Source organism: Mauremys mutica, chromosome 3 (assembly GCF_020497125.1).
Source record: "Mauremys mutica isolate MM-2020 ecotype Southern chromosome 3, ASM2049712v1, whole genome shotgun sequence".
In the NCBI taxonomy this organism is placed as follows: Eukaryota; Metazoa; Chordata; order Testudines; family Geoemydidae; genus Mauremys; species Mauremys mutica.
This window is the reverse complement of record NC_059074.1, coordinates 105,957,068-105,971,488: the sequence shown is the minus strand read 5'-3', so window position 1 is coordinate 105,971,488 and position 14,421 is coordinate 105,957,068. Positions and strand designations below refer to the sequence as shown.

The window sequence follows — 14,421 nt, the reverse complement described above, 5'->3', positions numbered from 1 at the left end:
TGACTTCTGTGAAAAAGTGTTAGTCACAGACTCAGACTCGGAGTCCTTCCTTTCCTGGATACTCTAATTTTGAACAAAAGTGTTTGGAGAACTCAAGTAGATAAGGCTCTTCATCCATTCCCTCCTAGATCTAAAAGTTACGGTGGAGATGGATGGAGTGAACCTAATGGAACTAGAGGCTTTCTGTAAGCAGCACATTCATTGAATAACCTGTATTTCTTAACACTTTTCAGACATATTTAAGATCGGACATGCAAATTTCTCTCTTCTCTTGAATTCCACCAGAGAAATCAAGACAAAAGTGCAAGTACCACTAAACCCAAACCCCAGGAAGGGAGTTTGGAAGTAACTCTGGGCCTGTGGGCCAGATTCATACCTTTGCCAGCACTAACTTGCACAGGGACCTAGAGGAAGCTGCTTATGATTCTCCTGTTCTGCAAAGATGCAGCCTATGAAAGGTAGCTGGGGCTACCTTAAATTGTGCTTCCCCCGTCACAACTCTTATGGGGCTAGAAGCAATGGGGAATTGCTGGGTTGTAGATCCACTTCAGCCAGGCCTCCTCCTACTCAGAGGTTACAGAGGTGTGCAGAAGTGGCAGAGTTGGGGCAGGGCTGGATCGAACGGCGGGGAGGGGGGGTTCAGTGTAGTGGGGGAGGTGAACAAGTGTGACTGCAATGCAGGGGTGAATTATTCCCATTGTGTGCTTTGCTGATGATGGAGTAAGGACCCAGTCCATTCACAAAGACCACTCTGAAGCCAGCCTATATACACATCTAACTCTTTAGAACACTTTTATTTCCACTAAAAAAACAACTTTCTTTGCTTTATTTTTGTCAGTTCAGGTTATTTTTACCTTTCTCACCAGCCAAATTTCCTGTTAAATTCATGGTGATCCATGCTGACAAGTTCACTTCTTGTTTTAGTTACACAGAAGGAATCAAATAGAATGAAGATTCCATGAAATTCATAGACAAGACTGAAGATGAACAAGCTGAACTCCTCTAATGATCAATATTGTTAATCTTTATGACCGGGGAAATCAAGCCCATTTCCTGATTTAAACAAATTCTGCAGTTCACCTCTCTCCTCCCCATGGAATTTTGAAATAAAAGGTGGCATTATATTGCAAAACTATTTCCATTTCTCTAGCATCATCATTTATCCTTTTTACTTAGAGTAATTCTATTTGCTTTCTACAAATGAAAGGAAACAACAACAATTATATACATTTAGGCATGTTTTATTTTATACTTTCACTGCAGATTTTGGTTTGTAAACACAGATAAGTTACCAGTTCTGTCTCTTCTTTCATGGTGACAATAACTGAAAGATACATTTTAAAAATGCATTACCTGAGTTAAAAAGACGGATTTTTTTGTCCTTTACCTTACAATCATTTACAGTAATGTTCACAGAAGGAATACAAAAAGGAATATTTTCCAAAATAAGACAGTCTTCTTTTTACTATAAAGTTATAGAAAAATACATCAAAACACGCTAGGATGATTTGCCTTGATCTGAAATGCCTGCATATCATTTACCTGAAACAAATTAATTAATACACAGGAGAAGTGCAAACTGCATTAATCCTGCAGTAACAAAATATCAACATTGTCATGAACACCTTGTAAAAGTAACTCTCCTGAGTAAGTAACAATCTTCCTTCGTTTTGCAGCCTTAAGAGTGCCCACTAGGGCTTCAAAGAGGTTGGCACATTTTTCATCAGCAAAGAGCACACCAAACTTCACACTCAGCTTTCCATCAGCATCTAAACCAGAGATAGGAGTGTTACAACACATGCAGATTGTCCTTCAGTTGGAGGAATATTTGAAATACAGTCAAAACACAACAGGAGACTTGGGTTATATTTCCAGCTCAGTCAATGATCTTTTGTGTGACCTTGGCCAAGCCACTTCATCACTCTGATACTTACCTTTCTTTGTAAAGTGGGGATCTATGGATGAAAAGCACTATACGAAATTATTATTGGAGCTGTAGGAATTGATTTGTTTTAAAATAGTTTCTTGTGCTGGTTAACATTTAAAGTCCAAATTGAAAAGCTAATGTGTCCCTCCTTGTCTCACAAAAATAGCTCTCTTGAAGTGGTGCAAATTAATTTCAAAATAATCACTCAACCTACGTTCTCTCTAACAAGCAGTATAAACAAAATTTAATTAAGAGGGTATTTTATTAAAATAAATAGAAATAAACAGTTACACTTTCATAAAGCTGGAATAGCAAACCAGATCCTAGTTGCACACATTTCTTATTTTATCATTATAGACATTTTTTTTTTAAATGTAGAGTTCTAAGAATGTTAAATGTGATATATTGCAGTGAAAAGAATAGTCTTTGTTCTAAGCAAGTTCATGGAATTTGGAAATGATTTTCAAACACGTTGAGTAACCACCTGCAATAGCACTCTTCCCTTGCACCATAGAATCATAGGACTGGAAGGGACCTCAAGAGGTCATCTAGTCTAGTCCCCTGCATTTGTGTCAGGACTTAAGTATTATCTAGACAAGTGGTTCTTAACCAGGAGTCCAGAGCCCCCTGGGGGCCCTGGGCAGGTTTCAGGGAGGCCGCCAAGCAGGGTCAGTGTTAGACTCCCTGGGGCCCAGGGCAGAAAGCCAAAGCCTCACCACATGGGGCTGAAGTCCAGGGCCTGAGCCCTGCCACCCAAGGCTGAAGCCAAATTTAGCTTCATGGGGGCCCCTGTGGCATGGGGCCCCAGGCAACTGCCCTGATTGATACCTCCTAATACTGGTCCTGGCTTTTATATGCAGAAAATCAGTTGTTGTGACAGAGGTGGGCCGAGGAGTTTTTACATCATGTTGCGGGGGCCTCAGGAAGAAAAAGGTTGAAAACCCCTAATCTAGATCATCCCTGACAGGTGTTTATCTAACCTGTTCTTAAAAATCTCCAATGATGGAGATTCCACAACCTCCCTAGTCAATTTATTCCAGTGCTTAAGTACCCTGACAGGAAGTTTTTCCTAATGTCCAACCTAAACCACCGTTGCTGCAATTTAAGCCCATTGCTTCTTGTCCTAGCCTCAGAGGTTAACAAGAACAATTTTCTCCCTTCTCCTTGTGACAACCTTTTATGTACTTGAAAACTATTCTCATGTCCCCTCTCAGTCTTCTCTTCTCCTGACTAAACAAACCCAATTTTTTCAATCTTCCCACATAGGTCATGTTTTCTAGATTTTTAAATATTTTTGTTGCTTTTCTCTGGATTTTCTCCAATTTGTCCACATCTTTCCTGAAATGTGGCGCCCAGAACTAGACACAATACTCCAGTTGAAGCCTAATCAGCGCAGAGTAGAGTGGAAGAATGACTTCTCATATCTTGCTTACGACACTCCTGCTACTACATCCCAGAATGATGTTTGCTTTTTTTGCAACAGTGTTACACTGTTGACTCATATTTAGCTTGTGATCTACTCTGATCCCCAGATCCCTTTCCGCAGTACTCCTTCCTAGGCAGTCATTTCCCATTGTGTATGTGTGTAACTGATTGTTCCTTCCTAAATGGAGTACTTTGCATTTGTCCTTATTGAATTTCATCCTATTTACTTCAGACCGTTTCTCCAGTTTGTCCAGATTGTAGGGATATTAAAGAAGGTTTATATTAGACATGGTTTATATGAAAAATGATTTAATGATTTATTGTTAATTAATACTTTATAACTGAAGGTTCATGTTAGACGTAAATTTGTGATGATTTATTGTTAGAAATGGATGTATTGTTAATTGATACCTTATAACTGAAGGTTTATGTTAGAAGTAAATTTGTGATTCCCAACATTTAGCCTCTAACCTGCAAGCCACCAGCTGTGTCTGTGTGAAGCCTGCTCAAATAAATACTTTGTATAAAACTTGTTAAAAGTCAATTGACTCTAAGTGCCTGTTCTATAAATTGGTAACACCCCAAAAGGTAAAGAGACAGTGAAATAGATGTGATTAAGATAGAGAATGTATGCGAATGAGTGCCTAGTTTAAATAATGAATGAATGGTTAGGGAGATACCAGCCTGAAGAATTCAGTGTTGGCCGAAGAAGGTGTCAAGTGGGATCAACCAGATGACCCCCGGAGGGCAAACTGGAATCCACCCCTCCACACCTCAAAGGCATTAAAAACAAACATCTGATAACATGGAGCCAGCCACCTGCTGATTGATTTAGCAACAGCAGAATGAAGCAACTCTCATGGACTGACATAGGAATAAATTCCTATAAAACTGGACTCTGAAAACTGAGGACTTTGAGTCTATGGTTCTGCTGCCAGCCTCCAGGAGCATCAGATGCATCTGACACTCGGCTCCTCATGACCAAGATACCTGGCCAGTAACTTGGCATGAGCAACGTCTAGGCTGGTAACTATAACATCTATACAGAACCTGAATGAATGATTGTGTGAATGAATATGTGTGTGTGTGTGTGTGTGTGTATAAGAAATAAGTAGTAAAACAACGTTGTTTGCTTTTGTCTTTTGCTTTACTATTATATTTACAATAAATGTGGCATCTCTGCCTTATCCCTCTTAATAAGATCCTGCTGGTTTTTATTATATTGGTATAACAAGATCATTTAGAATTTTAATCCTATCCTCCAAAGCACTTGCCACCCCTCACATCTTGGTATTGTCTGCAAACTTTGTAAGTGTACCCTCTATGCCATTGTCATGCTGAATCATTATTTCAGTATTCACTTCAAAGGGAAGAGTGCTATTTCCTATAGTACCTGGGCTGACACTGGAAGACTCCCATCCAGCTAATGACCAAGGGTAAAATCCTGGCCACACTGAATTCAATGGGAGTTTTGCCATTGATTTTAATGGAGCCAGGATTTCATTCCAAGGCCCCCAACCTGGATTGACTTATGCATGTATTTAACTTCATGCATAAGAGTAGTTCCCGTTATGCAACGTGGGTAGTTCCATTGAAGTCAAAGTTAAACATATATGTAAGTCTTTGTAGAACTGGGGCCCAGGCCTTCTTGGCTGATGAGTCATGTCACGTTCACAAGTTGACATGGTAAGGATAGACCTGTGTGATCAGTGAGATTACAGTACTTACTTTTGGTCCCCAGCCGCCGAATCTCCTCAACTAAGAGGTTAATTTCATGTTCCACATTCATTGTAGTCTACAAATAGAGTAAATGTACATTTAGATAGATATAAGGTATTAAGACCAATCTCTACAAATTCTTTTAACTCATCTGATCTGATCCTTGCTTATAGATCTCTAGTGTTGTCAACTCTCATACTTTTATCATGACTCTCAAAATATTGATGTTTCACTCAAAGTCCCAGATTTTGGAGATGTGATTATGTGACAAGCGGGTTTCAGTATTAAAAAGAGTTGGTTTCTAGACCTCATGGTTTCAGAGGAAAGCTTGAAAATGTGACACAAATGCGCTCTGTAGGCTCAAAGCCTAGAAGCCGATAAAAAAGAACCCCAAATGTATTACTTTTTTTAAATCTCATTATTTTTAGGGAGCAAGTCCTGATTTTTGAACATCTGGGCTTGACAATATTGTATATCTTTGTACACTGGTGACTATTTCACCAGCCCAAGAAAGAGCCAGTGCCACACCTGAGTCCATTTCGGGCCCTTGCCTCCAGGCACAATTTATTATTCAAACACCAACCTCAAAACAAAGCAATTCATCTGACCAACTTCAGCCCCAGGAGCTTTTTCCTTGCCTGTCTCAGCCAGCTACCCTTGAAAGATGACACATCCTTTCCTTAAATCCCCTGCTAGATCACGTGACAGGCAGGTAGCCCTTAAAACTTTCCTGACTGTTTTACCCTGTCAGTCTTCCCTGCCTCCTGCCAACCTCTCATCTTTCTGCCTGCAATATGGCATCAGTGCGGAGTCTCAGCACCTTACTTTGGGCCCACAGTCATGCATTTGTAATCTCTAATGTATTATCATGGCATTCTAATGTGAAATGCATGGCAAAGACTTAATAGCTGTGCCTGCCCTAAAAGAGGTTTTCCCCCTAAAATTTCCCACAATTACTATAGCTAGTGCAGCTCCACCAGTGGAAGCAACCTTGTGAGCACTCTAGAAAAGGCTCCAGGCAGTCACTGGTGTTTTCAGCTCCACAGGCCAGATCATCAAGTGGTATAAATTATTGTTGTTCCATTGAAGTCAATGGAGTTAAGCCAATTTACTTGAGTTGAGGATCTGATCCAAACTAATCTAATCCTGCTCAGGGCAGGTTTACACAACATGGGGGGTTAAAAGGCCAGTGATCACTGGTACTTTATCTGCACTGGTACTTCCACCTTACTATTGCCAGTGAACTGAACTGGTTTTAGCAGTGCTGGGAAATGTTAGACAAATGCCCTAATCTCAATGATGCCAATATTTACTTTAATTCACAGTGACCCCAAAGAACTATTAAAAGACAAAATTTGCCTCTGGATAAGTTTTGTAAGACTCTCTTGGCCCACTGAAATGCAACTTCCTTTGCCGTGAAATATGGCAACAATCTATGCTATACAATAGTTTAGGGCAGGAAGTGAAGAATAACTTATTTGGTAAACAGACCGTAATTACCCAAATTGTTATTTGGCCAAAATACCAGGGTTAATAACCCTGTGCTTTTGAAAAATGGCATGGGATTTATAATGTGCACAAGTTTTCAGGGTCTGTTGCACCCCATTTAAAAGACAGTGGCAATACGACCTTGCACCATGCTGATACATTACTTGATGCAGAGGACCACCTACTAAATCGACATCATTTCTTGGGGCACCTAGCATTTTCTAGGCAGTCACCACCAACAAATTAAGTAGGTTTGACCCTGCTTAGTCGGTAATAGTTGAAAAGATCACAATGTAATGTAGTATGATGTACATCAACCAGCAAGTACGAAGAAACCTGACTGGGCAAGTGCGATAAGGGTTATTTTGAGATGCAAACTGCACATCTCACTAGAATCTGACACCTTGCATGGGTCCAGTGGACATGGCCAGTTCCTGGAAGATAGATGGGGACCATTGCCTCTCTGTCAAGAATGGCATGGAAGTGCTTTATATGCTAAAACTCCAGAACTTTTATGGGAAATGCTTAACCCTTTTGACTGTGTCTTATCAAATAGTCAGAAGACAGTGATGGTCGGAATAGGTTTTATTATTTTATTATTTAGCAGATTTGTTATATGTGTGTATTAAGAGTGAGATCAATTCTCTGTTGACCTGACAACAGTAAGTTTATATTACTTTTAAACTCCTGTAGAAGCAGCAAAGAATCCTGTGGCACCTTATAGACTAACAGACGTTTTGCAGCATGAGCTTTCGTGGGTGAATACCCACTTCTTCGGATGCACCCACGAAATACCTTCGAAATACCTTCGGTATTCACCCACGAAAGCTCATGCTGCAAAACGTCTGTTAGTCTATAAGGTGCCACAGGATTCTTTGCTGCTTCTACAGAACCAGACTAACACGGCTACCCCTCTGATACTTTAAACTCCTGTTAGCCCAGCAAAGCAAATTCCACTATGGAAGCATGGATGGGGTTCTTCTCTCTCTCTGTCATGCACCAAAAGAATCTTAAGCTTAGTCCCACTTTCAGATCCTTTATTAAACATGCAAGAGCAAGGGACAAAATGTGACTTTCAGACCCCAGATTCAGTTTGCAAACTTGGTATCTAGAAAAAAATAATCTTTGTTCATATAAAGTGAGCAAGTTTGGCATGGAGTCATTGAGACAATAAACATGGGAGGCACCCCATTATGCTAGTTTTTCAGTGTTATATAACTCCTTCCTCTTGTGTTAAAAGTTTATTAGAAAAGCCAGCTCCACCAACTTTGTGGCTTTATAGGAAGCTAGGCTCCTCACATGTGCATGGGTTAAGGGGATTTGGCACACACAACCTCTTCCAGCCTACTTTTCCTCCCTAAAACATGATAATATGACTGATCATGAATATGCAAGTGGATATTAGCAAGTGCTGAACAATATTCCAACAGCAGATGCTGCACTGCTACCACCTCTTCAAAACGTGTTTAAAATTAAATGGCAACATGATATCAAAGTTCTAATTATATTAGCTGATGGAGCAAATGAATTCTTCAAACTTGATGTTTCTTTTTTTTTTTTTAATTTAAAGTGATGGCAAAGTGCTTTGCACTGTACAAGACACAGAAGACAACAACCCCAAGTCCCAAGGAGCTTACAGCCTAAGAGCTGATCCTTCAAACATTACCAAGTGTAGTGCTTGATACTGTAAGTAGTTTCCTTGACTGAGTCTGAACCACTTCTTTATGCAAAATTCCCATGACAAGTCAAAGGAGATTGTATAAGGTGTGCATAACTGGAAGAATGGACACAAAGTTATTATTTTAAGCAATATGTAGATATTATTCACTTTACTTTGGAATAAATCCTCCATGCCAAATGTCAAAGCAAATGTCAACTCTAACATTCATTACACTAGCGCTGTGTGTGGCATCCAACATGATTTTCACCAGGTATTAGGAAAACAAAATTTCACTTTGCATCCTGGAAATTTGCCTAGCAGAAGAGTGTAATATTATTTTGCCTGCACACCTGGAAATATGTTGTCAGTGCCTCTCTGTGCCTCAGTTTTCCCATCCGTAAAATGGGGGTAATGATACTTACCTCCTTCGTATAGTTCTTTGAGATCTACTGATGAAAAACACTGTAGAAAAACTAGGTTTTATTATTGTAATCACTTGTACATTGTTTTTATCACCAAAAATATGTCTAAAGTATCTGATGTTACAGCTACTCAGTGTAATGCTATGTTAGATTAAAAGCCTGAACCTGTTCCCACTGAAGTGGGAATGTCCACTACACTTTCAATTAACTTCAGTAGAATCAGGATTGGACCTACCTGGTCAAGCTTTATGATGTTTGTATTTACTGAGATATGCTGGTGTAAGGTTTATGACTACTGCTCATCTAGTGCTAAAACTATTACAATTCAATGGCAAAAATGTATGTTAATTCAGAGTTAAGGTTGCTTAGTGATAGGTCGTCCCCTGGCAGAACGCTCAATTTAGCAAACTCAAACGTCTGAAAACCAAGAAATGCACAGGTAAGATTGCCAATACAACCTTAACCTCTTTCCGCACTGCCCCAGTATGCCCTGTTAACACCCATACATTTTCTCTGCTAATCCCACAGTTGCTGAAATGTTTGCGCTTTGCTCAACTCAACTTTCTGCAAAAGAACGACATACCACCAACTGAAGGACAGCCATGTTACCATGGAATAGTGTTCCTGGTCGTGTTTCAGAATAGTTGGATGGTGGAGCTTGTGGCAGGACACCTGAGAGAAATCACAGGAGGGGTTTCTGTTCCAAAATACAGTTGAACCCTGTTATGTCGCCGGCCTAGGGGTTTGCCAAAAATAGTCCAGATAACCAATGATCGAGATAAACCCCTATCCACCCCCCCACCCCTGAACTCCCCTGCCCTCTCTCCAACACCCTCTCCCTGCCCCCTTACCGCGGTGCCTGCACGTGGCTGGATCCGGCGAAGCGGGACGGGGAAGCGGGGCCGGGCGGCCGTGGACGGGGACCTGGAGCCGGGCAGCCAAAGAAGCGGGACCCGGTAAGCGGGCCGGGCGGCAGGCGAAGCGGGACCGGGTAAGCGGGGCGGGCGGCAGGCGAAGCGGGGACCGGGTAAGCGGGGCCGGGCGGGCGGGGACGGGCAGGGACCGGGTATGCGGGGCCGGGCGGGCGGCGAAGCGGAGCCGGGCGGACGGCGAAGCGGGGACCGGCGAAGCGGAGCCGGGCGGGCGGGCGGCAGGCGAAGCGGGGACCAGGTATGCGGGGCCGGGCGGGGACGGGCCTGGACCGGGTATGCGGGGCCGGGCGGGCGGCAGGCGAAGCGGGGACCAGGTATGCGGGGACGGGCGGGGACGGGCAGGGACCAGGTATGCGGGGACGGGCGGGCGGGGACGGGCAGGGACCGGGTATGCGGGGACGGGCGGGCGGCGAAGCGGAGCCGGGCGGACGGCGAAGCGGGGACCGGCGAAGCGGAGCCGGGCGGGTGGGCGGCAGGCGAAGCGGGGACCAGGTATGCGGGGACGGGCGGGGACGGGCAGGGACCGGGTATGCGGGGCCAGGCGGCTGGGGACACGGTGGGTCGGGGACGCGGGGAGCCGGGCGGCTGGGGACGCGGGGAGCGGGCGGCTGGGGAACCGCGCGGCTGGAGAGCCAGGGAGCGGGCGGCTGGGGACACGGTGGGTCGGGGACGCGGGGAGCCGGGCTCGAGATATTAGGGTTCGGGGAATCGACATAAGGGATGAGAAACCCATAAGACAAAGAGGGAGTTTGGCGGTTCCACTTGTAAAACATCGACTTAATAGGGTTGGCAAGTTAACCGAGGTCGAGATAAATGGGTTCGACTGTACTGACAGTTTTAGGTTTGAGAGAAAGATCCTCTGAACCTTTTTCAACAGATGTACCCCAGAGGTGTCAGAACTTGTATTTTTCATTGTCATACCGTACACCTTTTCTGGTCAGCCACAAACCCTCCCATTTCCTATTTAATGTTCTTCCAACACTTCTTCCATATTGTTGCTGTAGCAATTTTTTCAGAAATTTTTTCAGAAAGCAACATGAAGTATTACATCTGAAGGTATACATGAGAGGCATATAGGCATAAAGGATCAGATACTGCCTTGGGTAAAACTCAACAGACTGAAACCATTTTGACATGCATTACATCATTAATTTGATCTTTAGCTCTGAGCTAAACTTCCCACCTAGAAACTTTTTGAAAAATAGCTATTTTTTTCCAGGGTTTATATCTTTGCAACCCATAGCTCAAATGACCCCAAACTTGGGTCACTAACTCTACCCTGCACCCTGCTGAGGCACCAAATTTCAAAGAAATACAACTAAGCCTGTCAGTTTTTAGAGGACTTAGAAAGGTCACCTGTTAAACTGAAGTCATGATGCAACCTCAAGTAGAGTGGCAATACTGCACCACTATAAAAACAGAGAAGTCCCTGCCCCAAAGAGCTTATAGTCAAATGGAACTGGTGGATGTGTGAAGGGTTTGCACATGGGTTGAGGTGCATGGGTCAAACTGGGGGTATTGGGGGGGGTTGGGATGCACTGGCAGAGCTGGGGGTGCAGGAAGGTTGGGGTGCACTGGCAGAGCTGTGGGGTGCAGGCGGTTGGGATGCATTAGCAGAGCTGTGGGGTGCAGGAAGGTTGGGGTGCATGGGTCAAACTGTGGGGGGATTGGGATGCATTGGCAGAGCTGCAGGTGCAGGGATGGGGTGCACAAACAGAGCGGGGGGGTGCAAGGACTCCCTCACCTCTCTTCCCTCCTCAACCACACATTCTCCTAAGCCCACTCCTTTTGCTGCAGCCCCAAACCGCTCTCCCCCTGTTTCTCCAATCCTCCACCCCCTAATACCACTCCCCTCTCCTCTAATTTTTTCCCAAAAATACTTTGATTACATTCCCCCACCTCCAAATAAAATTGCCACCCGTGACTGACAAATTGCAGCAACCTCCGGCCACTCAGTGCATAACTCCTTTTGTCTCAGGTAGGGGCTTGTCATTAATTTATGTTTAGTTATATTAATTGAAGGCTGAGTTTACCGCTATCAATTTCAATGAGGCATGTCATTCATCCAGTCTTTAGTAGCTTTCAGTTTAACAGTACAAGGCGGCAGAGGGAATCTTGGGTTTTGAGGTGTGCGTGTAGAGGACTGTAACTAAGGAACCACTCAGTCAAATGATCCCAAATTTGCATCACTAATGCTACCCAGTGCCCACTGAGGCACACCAAATTTCCAAGCAAGCTGATTAACCAATCGGATTTTAGAGCACTAGTAAGCGTCGCGCTTTAAAGCATATAAAACAGCAGGAATGGAAACAGGTCTAGTCATTTTTCTTATTGGTGTAGGCCTATTTTAAAAAATGTACATGATATAACACTCTCAGTTTAGGTCCCCCAAAGATTTAGTGGGGGCCATGCACTACCTTGTGTAAAACTTGACAGACTGAGACCATCTTGACTAGCGTGACCAGATGCCCCAATTTTTATAAGGACAGTCCTGATATTTGGGGCTTTTTTTTATATGGGCTCCTATTACCCCCCCACCCCGTCCCGATTTTTCACACTTGCTATCGTCACCCTAATCTTGACCCACATCACATCAGCAGTTTGATCCAAAAGACTGTGCAAAAGACCAAACAAAAAAACCCCAAACACACACACCACCTGGAAACTTTTTGAAACATTGCTATTTATTTCAAGACAGGTCTCTGGAACACCAAGCTCAAATGACTCTAAATTTGTATCATTAACCCTACCCTGCAACTTCTCGAGGCACACCAAATTTCAAAGGAATCTGACTAAGCATGTCAATTATAGAGGACTTAGAAAGATCCATCTTTAAACAGAAATTATGATGCAACCTTAACTATAGTGGCACCACTGCAGCACCATGATAATGTCAAAGTTCCAATGCTGCTTGAAGATCTGCTAGCAGGAACTGTGTTTCCTCACTGAATCCCGCTGAAGTCAATACAACTCATGAGTGCAAGGGACCTTGTTAGAAGATTCTGTTACAGGATCAGAGTGTAAGATGTCTATTTCAAGAGACCATCCCTTTGAGCAAAATTTTTAAACATAACAATTAAAAAGAAGGCATACCGAGAATGCAGTAAAATTATTTCTTTTTCTGACCAACCTGTCTGCTGACCTTTAAACTCAAGGCTGTGAGATCTGCCAACTCACATGAGGCAGAGATTTCTTTTGAGTGTTGTTGTAAATGGCTTATTGAAACACAAGCAGAAAAGCTCTTCCCCCAAAGGAGATGCTTCAAAAACTGCTAAAAACCCTCTCCAAATGAGTCAGACTTGGCAGGGAACTCTGGTGGTCTTACAAATTTGTCAATTTAGTTTTAAACAAACATGCATTTGGTCCCTGTTTGTGTTTAAAGGGCCGTAAGCACATTCCTTTGCATTAGCTTAGTGCTCAGTAAATAATAGGTCTGCATGTGGAGAATGACTAACTTCCTTCCTGATGTATACCACACACCCTATTTGGTCATGGTGCCTCTCTTGGAGTAGCGCAGGGCAATCGAGTATAGGCACTAGCCATACTTCATCCCGTGCGCTTTGCCTTCCTGCTGCCTCCAGATTCCGATCTCTCCTGCATAGTCCCTCCTATGCATAATTACCAACAAACCGCGTTTGTCTCCCGCCTAGCCAGGCAGCGTGTATCAGCAATGCAATGAAGCAGCCGGTGGGAGGCCAGGGGGTGCGGGGCGTGGAGAGTAGGACCTGGTGGGGTTGTGACAAGCCAAGGCAGCAGCAGCGCCCCAAAGTACAGACCCGGAGGGGACACGGTGACCGCACATTCCTTTGCCCTCGGCTGGAAAGAGCCTCATGGACTTTGAACCCCGACGCTGCGGACGGGGTCTGCCCTCCAGACAGTGCGCGCGCGGGCAGCCCCTCTGCTCCATCCCGGGAGCGGCAGGGCGGGCAGAGGAATGTGGCCTCCCCGGAGCTGGGACTGAGCGTGCGACTGGCACCGCAGGCTGATCGCACCCCAGCCTTGTGCAGTGCGGTGTCACATGGGTCCCGGCTGCGGAAGCGCTGCCCGCAGGGCGCTGCCAGCCCCTTTCACTGCCGCGGGCGGGCTCCCCCGGGAACGGAGACATCGGCGCGCTGTGCTCCGGCCCCCAGGGACGCCACAGCCCCTGCCCCGCCAGCGGGCCCCCTTGGCGCGGCTCTGCAGTCACTCAGCGGCCGCGTGCGGGGAAGGCTCGGTGTGCAAAGCCCAGCCCCCTGCCCCTCCTCCCCGGGCACAGTGCCCCCCGCGGCTTGGGGTGCCGGGCAGCTTCCACTCACCCGGTTATCTGCCCGCCCGGCGGCTTTTCGTGCCGTAGTCAGAAGGGAGCCCTCGTGGAGCGGCCTGAGATGCTGAGTGCAGGAGGAGGAAGTGGTGGCTGGGGGAGGGAGGCAGAGAGAGCTGCAACAAGTATATTTCAAATGCAGGGAGAAAGTGCCGCCCACATGAATGGGGAAGCCTATGAGGATGGCGGGGGGGACGGGGACATGGGGAGAGAGTGGGATTCAACACAGAGTCTGCCTTTGTACAGTCCCAGCTCAAGAGGTCATGCAGGGGCTATTGCTCCCCCCCAGCAGCCTCTCTCCCTGATCTCTTTTGTTGTCTGCTGCAGGAGATTCCCCCCCCCCCCCCCAAGGTGACTTCCAGGAGGTTTAAGCACAGTGCTGCCTGGAGGCCAGGTCTGGGACTTGTAGGACAAACTAAATCATCCATCCACATGCCCATTTAACATCAGACTTTCAAGCAGCAGCTACAAAACCAAGTGGGGAGGGGGTCAGGATACAATGACAACAAAAGGGATCGGATGACTTAAATCACTTTTTTTGTTCTTTC

At 45.0% G+C, this 14,421-nt stretch overlaps 1 protein-coding gene across 1 annotated transcript; it reads right to left on the bottom strand.

The window, feature by feature from the left end:
- Positions 1–1,236: 1,236 nt before the first annotated feature.
- On the bottom strand, positions 1,237–13,994 carry ABRACL (ABRA C-terminal like). The gene is made up of 3 exons (XM_045010965.1): positions 13,869–13,994; positions 5,081–5,147; positions 1,237–1,769 (listed from the first exon to the last, which is right to left on the bottom strand). The coding sequence occupies exons 2-3, from the start codon at positions 5,139–5,141 to the stop codon at positions 1,585–1,587; spliced, it is 246 nt and encodes an 81-aa protein (XP_044866900.1). The 5' UTR covers positions 5,142–5,147; positions 13,869–13,994; the 3' UTR covers positions 1,237–1,584.
- Between the last annotated feature and the right edge of the window lie 427 nt (positions 13,995–14,421).